The sequence below is a fragment of the Diadema antillarum genome, unplaced genomic scaffold (genome assembly GCF_040938485.1).
Source record: "Diadema antillarum isolate AM-2024a unplaced genomic scaffold, OU_Dant_1.0 seq00000166_RagTag, whole genome shotgun sequence".
Lineage (NCBI taxonomy): Eukaryota > Metazoa > Echinodermata > Echinoidea > Diadematoida > Diadematidae > Diadema > Diadema antillarum.
This window is the reverse complement of record NW_027271236.1, coordinates 1,231,128-1,241,550: the sequence shown is the minus strand read 5'-3', so window position 1 is coordinate 1,241,550 and position 10,423 is coordinate 1,231,128. Positions and strand designations below refer to the sequence as shown.

At 39.2% G+C, this 10,423-nt stretch overlaps 1 protein-coding gene across 2 annotated transcripts in view; it reads right to left on the bottom strand.

The window, feature by feature from the left end:
• Positions 1 to 8,986: 8,986 nt before the first annotated feature.
• LOC139728120 (alpha-N-acetyl-neuraminyl-2,3-beta-galactosyl-1,3-N-acetyl-galactosaminide alpha-2,6-sialyltransferase-like) overlaps positions 8,987 to 10,423 on the bottom strand; it is a 90,986-nt gene continuing 89,549 nt past the window's right edge. For both annotated transcript variants that reach the window (XM_071639079.1, XM_071639080.1), the window contains exon 6: positions 8,987 to 9,766. In XM_071639079.1, coding sequence (XP_071495180.1) covers positions 9,187 to 9,766 — 580 coding nt within the window. In that variant the 3' untranslated portion in view covers positions 8,987 to 9,186. The remainder of the gene's footprint in view (positions 9,767 to 10,423) is intronic.

The window sequence follows — 10,423 nt, the reverse complement described above, 5'->3', positions numbered from 1 at the left end:
TAAATGTGCATTGTGAACAGGTGGGTTCCACTTGCTTTGGGGGCGGAACCGTCGTTGTGTCTCTGACACAATGGAATTGTCAACATTTTCAGTGGTGGCTGCTAATGAGGCCGTGGGGTCAAGAGCCGATTCATCTTGGGGTCGATCATTTTCACTGAAAAACACTTTCAATTTCATTTGTCTTTCAAAGTTAAGAAAGTCTGTGTTTACTTGCAAATAATCAATACTGGGAGGGGTTGGGCAGAAGGTAAGACCTTTTGAAAGGAGACTGACCTCTGCAGGGCTAAGTACATGGTCAGAAAGGTTGACAATTGGCACCATTACATTTCCCAATTCTTCTCCTTCTCTACTTGTTTCATTATTGTTGGAATCAGTTGTATTGCTTGGATTACTGATTCTTCTTCTTTTCGTGTATGCTCTCTTGTTGTATCGCCTATTTCTCTGTTTGTTCCGGGGCTGTGTTGGCTTAGAGGAGCTGGCAGGTAGACTGTCCGGTGGACCACAGTTCTGGTTGCGTTTGATTGACGCCCTGATTTCCTCACACAATTTTTCATCCCGTTTCAGTTTACGTTCTTTCTGTTTCTTTTCTTCGTGGTTTTGCTTTGCTAATTTCCCATGGATTGAGTTCAGTGTTTCATGGTAAACTCTCGGGGTTGTATTTTGAAAGAGTTCAGCTTTGGCCGTTTCTATGTTCGATTGAGTGCTTGTTATTTTCCGCGTGATTTCTGAGGAGACGATGTCTAGAAGCTGGCGAGATGCAAGCCAAAGTGTAGTCCGCCATTCGCTGGTTGTGTCATCATCGCAGTTGAGCGCGCATGATTTCCTCAGGAGTAGGCCTTTAGGAATGATGTCTCTTTCTTTACATTCAAATAGGTAGTCTTGCTGTGCGTGTAGATGGTTGAGAGTTGCCAAATTTCTCCTTATTGTGTTGTAGTGAGCCATTGTCGTATCCTTTTGTGGGGACCTAGATGTTCTGGTCCCGGACGTTGCACTGCCGTCCTCACTGGACTGGATCCACTGGAGTGTGACTCCCGGATACAGGCCGATGACCGTTATCAATACATAGAGTGTGAGAAGGGGTATCGACCATTTACAGTACCAGTGTGTGGCCTTCATTATTTGCATTCAGTGTGAAAAGAAGAGCCAGGTGGACGTAGCTAGGTCAACGTGTCTGTTTATTGCCGCCGAGCTTTCGGTCCCAAACGGACCTTCATCAGGGCTGTAACGATACAAAAATGACTCACTCGTATGGCTACACTAATAAATATATATTCATATATGTATACTAATATAAATCTAACTGGCGTGAGTCTGTAATGACTGTGTAATCAATCAATCCGTAATTACAGCTGTATATAACATATTCCAATAATCATATACATAATCAATTGCATATTATTTAATACATTTCATATCACACTCGTGTTATTAATTGAGGTGAAGGTGTATAACAAAAACACCAATTCAGTATCCTCATCTTATGTGTTGTGTGACAGACGACTGTAATAATATCAAACTAGACATTTTTATGTTGTCGACGATAATACAGCATGTGGCAGCATTGCAAGACGTAAGTGGCTGTATAATACAGTACAACAGCCACGCGTCATCTTCTGGCTATCGTATAATGAGGTAAATAATACTGATATACCAATAATATGCAATTGATTATGTATATGATTATTGGAATATGTTATATACAGCTGTAATTACGGATTGATTGATTACACAGTCATTACAGACTCACGCCAGTTAGATTTATATTAGTATACATATATGAATATATATTTATTAGTGTAGCCATACGAGTGAGTCATTTTTGTATCGTTACAGCCCTGATGAAGGTCCGTTTGGGACCGAAAGCTCGGCGGCAATAAACAGACACGTTGACCTAGCTACGTCCACCTGGCTCTTCTTTTCACACTGAATGCAAATAATGAAGGCCACACACTGGTACTGTAAATGGTCGATACCCCTTCTCACACTCTATATATATATATATATATATATATATATATATATATATATATATATATATATATATATATATATATATATATAATATATACATATGTATACATATATATATATTTTTTCCATATATCCCTATCTAATACTTTTTTTTAGCTGTAAAGGACCGAGCTAGGAGGACTGACGGAGGAGGCTAGGAATAAAAAGCATATCAAGCAGAAGAGGAAGAACTGCTTAATTCATTTAATTTCACTTCGCGAGTCTGCGACGATGTCAACTACAAGCAAAATTCATGGACGTAAATCCCGTGGGATTGGAGAGGGGGGATGCATCCCCGCTCTGGGAGGGGGTGGCCTGTACAAACATCCCCGTAAAATGTGAAAAAAAAAAGAGGAGGAAGAAATGAGATTGAATTAGTTTCTGCATAGGGCCCACATGAATGACGTTCGATCTCACGCCCGCCTATACAGTGAGAGCTATCTACATCTTTTAGGATTTGTATGCACAATTTTCTCAACCTTTTCTCAAGCGCTCGCTCCCTTCGCTTGCTCGAAAATAATATAAAGTAATATCGGGGTCATCCCACAAGACCGACACCCACGAGTCATACAGCCCACGAGTTCTACATTGAAAACAGCCCATGAGTCATACAGCTCTCGAGTCATTATACAGCTCATGAGTTCGACACTAGGCAAATAAAGCGCGTGAGTTCGACACTAGGTAAAAACAGCCCGCGAGTTCGACAGATTGGACGGGGCTTAATATGTCGGTCTCGTGAGCCTTGTTAGCTTAGTGTCGAACTCATGGGCTGTATGACTCGTGAGCTGTATAACTCATGGGCTGTATGACTCGTGAGCTCTATGACTCGTGGGCTGTATGACTCGTGGGTGTCGGTCTCGTGATGTGCACCCGTAATATCGACTTAAGTGTGGTTCAGATGTTGAAAATGCAGAATTTTACCAGTAGTGACATGCTATATGACGCGCGCCACTTAGTTTGCAGGCACAAATCCGTGTTAGTCGTGAAGGAGTCAAGGGAACTTTGTTATTTTCAATCTTGCCATCAAAATCTTCAATGAAAGACCTCTTCATCTAAGACACACATATGACACAAGCCTACTCAAAGCGCCTCTTTCGAGTTCTTTATCAAACTTTAAATGTTTAGATAGCCCAGAAATCCTTTTTTTCTAAACTGAATGGAACAGTCGCAAACGCACAAAAAATATTGTTCCAGGGTGTTTGATCAGGTGCACGTCACGAGACCGACACCCACGAGTCATACAGCCCAGGAGTCATAGAGCTCACGAGTCATACAGCCCATGAGTTATACAGCTCACGAGTCATACAGCCCATCAGTTATACAGCTCACGAGTCATACAGCCCATGAGTTCGACAGTAAGCAAACAAGGCCCACGAGACCGACACATTAAGCCTCGTGTTGTATCTGTCGAACTCGTGGGCTGTTTTTACCTAGTGTCGAACTCATGGGCTTTATTTGCCTAGTGTCGAACTCGTGGGCTGTATGACTCGTGAGCTGTATGACTCATGGACCTGTTTTCAATGTCGAACTCGTAGGCTGTCTTATATGACTAGTGGGTGTCGGTCTCGTTGAATGACCCCGTTTGATCAAAACATACAGACACGCATTCTCCCACGCACACAATGTGACACAACCAATCATAGGGTCCAGAATTCACACAGGTCGAAAAGCAATTTTGACTCCACAAAGAAGTTTGGGACTCATATTATAGCATGCAGGGATTCTTATAGGCCGTGTTGGCGATATTGAACTTTTGACTTCAATTGTAATTCAAGTGTAATTCCACAAGGTGTTTCGTGTTCAAGTTGGCTTCAACAACAAGAACAAAATAAAATAATATGTGTCAAAATTTTACTTCTAAATAACTATGCTTTTTTGATACTTTACATTCCATGAATGCATGGCAAATGATATTGGACCATATCACTTTTTTTTGATAAAGCTTCGGGTGTCGGGGATGAATACATGTATTCAAAATCCATACATGCGCGACTCAGACATACGTATATACACACAAAATAAAGTTTGATTAATTCGTATAGCAGATACAGTGATTGATACATTAAATTTTGATAGACACGTGTTAATATTTCAACGACCAATAGATGACTGTTGATCTTGATGGTAATACACAAACTACAAATTGATACACAGAAAGAAGAAGCAGAACAAAGACTGCTTGGAGCCGTATTGCATTTACTTGGCAAACAGTCCCTGAAGGAATACAGTCCTTCTCGTACAATAAATTATTTTCCAGTTATCACAATTGGCAACATTCATGACATACTCTAAAATAACACAAGTAAATAAGAATGAAATGAGCAAGATTTTGTTTGAAACATTGCTAAAGAGAACCGAATGTGACATGTTTATTTACGGGATATTTTCATTTATTTTGAAGGCATTAAAATGTTTGTGAAATGCCATCATACAAATCGAAAGACGTTGCAAAAATGGGACATTGCCATGGTGCTATACATTATAATGATACAAATTTTAGTAGCAGAAAATTCTCACATAGATTAACTTTTACATTCTGTGCCCTTGCAAAACCATTACTTTTTTTTCAGATCAGCTGTAGTGAGAAAGTCAAAGGAGTCCTCATTCATTTTCGAAAAGAAAATCGTCATGACAAAGAATGTATAGGTTAAACGACTGCAGCTGGCAAAAACGATGGTCCGAAAACGTGGAAATGAATGTAAGAATGCCATCACGTTACGCTATCAAAGGCAATTATTTATTTCACTTTTCGAATGGGCCCGCCAAGCGAAAACGCGTTTCAGCAAATTCACATTACATCATTAATCACTAATGTTCAGTTAACTAAAACACTGTATGCCATTACCATGTTATTCTTTTATAGTCTTTTTTCGATGAGGGTCGTAATGAAATACTTTAAAGAGAGAGAGAGACAGAGAGAGAGAGAGAGAAACAAAGAAAGAGACAAACAAACTAAAGGGTAAGGAAATTCACAAAATCCATAATAAGGCACAAATTTAATCATTAAGACTTTTTAGTATTACCGCCCTCAAGCGTTAGAGTCCTACACATGACATTATAACCGACCATGGCACTTAATTGCATCCTCAGAAAATCATGCGTTGTATCGTTTCACGGACAGTACGTTCACAATATGCAGGTGGAAGGCTGAGTAAATTACGTAAGGAAACGGTCATGATATTATGTGACAATACTGTGGGCAGTGGGCAGTGAAATACATATCTTGGCCAACGTTACCATTCCGCACCATATTCAAAAGCTGGCTTACATACACGGTGTGTATAATCTGATAAACTGAAACAGAATGGTTGGTAAGGGTTTCAAGCAAAATTGGACAAAAAATAAGAAACCTACCAAAAGTTTAAAGTTTGTCACTGTTTTAAGCAAATTACTATCGATAATTAAAAAAAATAGCGACCACTATCATATGTAAACTAGATGAGGTGGTAATGACGTTCACTCACTGCAGATCTCCCATTGACCATGCGCACATTTACTCGATTTCCTTGTTTGGACTTGGAAGGAATACACTAAAAAGGTGAAATCTATCCTTTTCACTTTCAAATTATTGCTTTATTGTAATACCAAAACAATGATAACATTTAGACAGCCAGTTGACAAACCATTCATTGAAACCAGAACTTGTAGAGATGTTTTGTAGACAGACCAGTGGGAGAGATCAGTTTAAAAAATATCATATTACAACTTAATTCTCACGAGTGTGTTGTTATTTGAATAATTCATGATACTTGACCCTTTTGAGAGTTTGGATATAAGCTTGTTGGTTTAACTCTTCATGTGCCATGGTGGAAACCCCCTTTGTGCCACATTATTCTGAGACACTAAGGGTTTCATGCTTTGAGAAAACATTCTGTTTTTCAAGTCTGTGTAACTTCTATAGATTTCTGTTGATCTGGGACAAATAGTGAGTAAAGTTGTAGAGAAAATGCCAAGCTTTGCTTTGATGTATTATTGTATTGCAAATCTAAGATTGTTTTTCTTTCACATGCCCAGTAGCTACATTACTGCAAATTCATGACTTTTGCACACAAAACGGTGACAGAAACTAAGAAATTACTCTCAAATCTAGTAGAGAACACCTCTTGATAATCAATCACTACATGAAATGCAAGCTAGATGTGAGAGGAACGGAAGCGCGAGAAACGCTTTTATTGTACCGCGGCATTTGGCGATTTATCAATCGGATTGGGCGGATTGGTTTGAGCAGAACATGCGAAGTTGGTATAAGCCGTCGACTGAGTCGGACGTGCGAACGTGGCACATAAAGAGTTAAAGAATATATTTCTTTTACGTTTTGGTTTTATTCTATATGTATTTTCTCCATGTGATCTTCGTATAAGTCTGATGCTACAAAATAGCAAATGCATGCGAAAGATTGTACAATGTACAGCTATAAATTCACAATCTTGAAGTACCAGTTCGACTCTCGTGCAAGTATTATTTTCCCGTGTTTTTTTTTTGTTTAAAGTTATGTGGTGGGAGAAAAACTATCCCTACCGTCTACAAGGAACAAAGGTAAGACAATAAATTATTCGAAAGACTTCTCCGCATTCGACAAACCTCTGAAACAAAGCCGCATAATTATCATAACATGACTTGCACTTGATGACGTTAGATTAGAAGAGTTGTTGGGATTCTAAACAACGTCTTCTCGCTTGGCGTTGTGTCGTTGAACAAGGTGTGCTTCTCTCATGTCTAATAAATATAAATGCATAACATATATGATACATAATTATGTCATGTAATCATACCATTTTGCAAGTTTTTCGAATTAGCAACGAAGTGGTGACAGGTCAATAACGGTTGTGCATCCAAAACGCATATCATTATGACGTCATCATGCACAACGCACTAGAGTACATAATTTATTACCTTCGGAACGACTCCAATAAAACTTTCAGTTCTGAATTCATGAGTTCTTTATAATGGCCGGAAGTTAACTATATTACAACATTACAATAACAGTGACAAGTGTCTTACATCTGAGGCATAAGTATAAATATAGGCACTTTTATTTACATAATACTCATATTTCTAGTTCCTCATGTAAACGCGACGAGGAGAGATGTAAGCACCGAATGGAAATTGTTTAAGACACTGATGTAAGGAATGTGTAAAATTCATCAGAGCCTGAAATTCACAGACCTCTTCCATACCTTAATACACACATGGCTCACTTCTAGTATCCCTCACCCGTTAGAAGCACTTTCACTATAAATAACGGACGGTGGGGGATGGGTGGGGGTGGGGGTAGCATGGAGACATCTCCAGCTGGCAGTGAATACGGGTCAAAGGTTGTAAGTCAAGTTAAGTTAATTCAAATTAAGTTGATTTTGACAACGACTTCACACTGAGAATTTCAACGGCTGAATGAAAAAAAAAACCCCAAACAAAACAAAACAAGCACCGCAAAAAAACAAACTCGACATCATGAATCAGTATCTCTGATCTTGTCGAAACATTGAGAATGAATCGAATTCATTTCGAATAAAGGAGGGTGAACAAAGAAGAAGATGATACTTGCGTACAGTCAACTCCGCGTGCACGTCAATATCAACGCGCGACGCTGAGGAAAAAAACATCCCCTTGAGCAATATTTGATTTTTTTTAAAATTCATTATTCCATTTTCCACATTTCATTAAATTTTAAATTCTTTTTAGTTGTGCATGCACAGAGGAATATACTAAAACATTGAATTGGAACCTATTACGTCGTATATTTTCATCGATTTAGCCGATTATTCAGCATATATTATTATGTGTTGTCGACTTACGCGTAGTTGACTGTAAGTAATTTATTGAACCTATTTGTCATTTCAAAGACATGATTACTTTGCAAGTACAATTAGGGAGTGAAAATTAATGGTAAAAAAACACACAAAAAGTTGTAAAGAAATGTAATGAATGTCCTACAATTTACAACCATGAAATTGTTGACAAACATAGAGTGAGCATAAATTCAAGAACTGGGGCCTGTTTCATAAATAATTGAACGTAAGTTAATACATATATATATATATATATATATATATATATATATATATATACATATATATATATATATATATATATATATATATATATATATATATAATAATAATAATAATAACACAGTGCTTATATACCGCATATCACTACCGTAGTGTCTCTATGCGCTTTATCTTACGCTCAATAAATCGAGCGTAAGATCAATCGCAACTCTTTATGAAACAGGCTCCTAATATTATGAAATCGTAGGCAGTGCCAAAAACAATGACAAAGGAAAGACAAAGGGATGGATAAGTGGGGTGGGGTGGGGGAGAAGAGACGGAAAGAGAAAGAAAGAGAGAGAGAGAGAGAAGGGGGAGGGGGAGAAGGAGAGAGAGAGGTGGAGGGAGAGGAGAGTGTGTTTGAGCCATGATCTTCATAATACATTGAGTATAGTAACACATCAACCCCAACTGCAAACCTGAGGAGCAAGGGGCAATTCAAGAGTCGAGATATTAATAGACCCTCTTTATAGTTTATGGCGATGTGTACCTCGTAGGAATGGCAATTAATACTACTTACAAAACACCCCCAAACTGCTATAAGTCTTGCGCAGTGCAATAGAAGCGTGGATTTCTCAAAGAAAATTTGATTTTTGTAGCTCACAAAATGATGTCAGCGGTGTGAGGGAGAGGACTACTCTTATCTACAGTGACACTTATTGGCCCAAATTCAGGAAAGTGGTTTAAAATTAGACCATGGTCTAAAGTAAGCGTGAAATAGGCGTACCTTTGACAAGTGCGTATCAATGCGCGTTTGTTACTGGACGTCTGTTGGCATACGCAGTTTTTCGATCGTATTTACGCAGAGAAAATTTGCATAACCATTGTTTAAATTGAAACCACCTTCGTGAATTCGGGCCATTATGTCAAAAATATGTTAACAAGGTTTATCATAATAATGCATGTTGTTGTTAATGATAAAAGAAGATGGATTTTGAGGACTACGACGACACTGACGCAAATCATTATGACGTCAGTATGAAATGGTCGAACCCGTCGACTCGTGTCGTCATCAACTTCCCAGCACCTTGTTAACCAGCTTGCGCTCCTGAACCATATTCATCTCGCATTAAATAAGTTGGCTTGATCGAAATCTTGATCGTGATCATGATCGAGCTGCGTGCTTTCAAGTTCTTGGTGGTTTGTGAACGTATATTTTTCTTTTATGCGGTTTTGGGTCCGCCTTGCCAGCAGATTTCACATTGGTCTTTGGTTCGTGGGCCTGCTTGGCCTTCGTGTCCAAATCTTGATCCTTGTGCGCACTGCTAAGATCGCCTTTAAGTTGAGCACTGTTTGGTCCGGGCTGTTCATTGTTTGGCGATTTGGCCTCCACTTTTGCCTCTTTTTTCTCCTCCACTTTTGGGCGTGGCTTCTTGACGCGTCTGCGTATAACCTTCACGCGCCTAATTACGCGCACGTGTGGCGCCGCTTTACGGATTTGCTCCAGGGTGCCGTTCTTCAGCGCCTCCTTGTAGAGTTTCAGGAATGGAGTTTTCAAATCTGATGTGACGTTCTTTATGGTGGCACGCCAAGATGGGTAATGGAAGTGGATGTTGTAGCCTAGCGACCAGCGGGCAAAGACGGCTTTTTCCGTCATGAACTTGTGACCTCTTGTCATCTGCGTCTCACTCCATTTATAGTAATCGCACTCGCGTCGAATTCCCGGCTCGTAGTAGTGGTACGGGAAAGTGGAGTTGGGATGTCGTCTAGGCGAAAAGTAAAAAGAACAAGTTGTTTGAAAACTGCAACTAATTCTCTGCAGTGTTAGTAAGACGCAAAACGAACAAAAAAGGGGTAAAAAATCATAACGTACTCACAATGCTTTATAGTCTTAAACTGTGTTGTGTTGTGTCATTGTTTGTATGATACATGTCCATTGTCAAGGGTAAGCACTGTTAGGGCACCCATCCCGCTTCATCATGAATATTCATCATCTACATGTATAAACGTCAATACCGTTGAAATACATGATTTTAACATTTCCCGGCAGCGTTTTTACATTTCCCGGCAAAACTGAGCATTTTCCGTCTCCCGGCGAGACATTTTACATTCCCCGTTGATGCAATTTTTCGAGATATTTACATTTCCCGGTGATACGTTTTTACATTCATCAATGTTCGAATATGGCACCTATCAGCATTTTGGGCACTTATCTTACTGCCTAATGAATATTCATGATGAAGCGGGACAGGTGCCCGAACAGTGCTTACCATTGTCAAGTGGGCCGTTTTTTCTTCTTTCTTTCAACATATTAGATTTGTTTAATATCTAAAATCTTTTAAACTTCATGTATCCTTCTGTTGGAATAGTGGGCCCTTATCTTCTATCCCCCCCCCCCCCCAATATGAGCGCACTCTTCCATC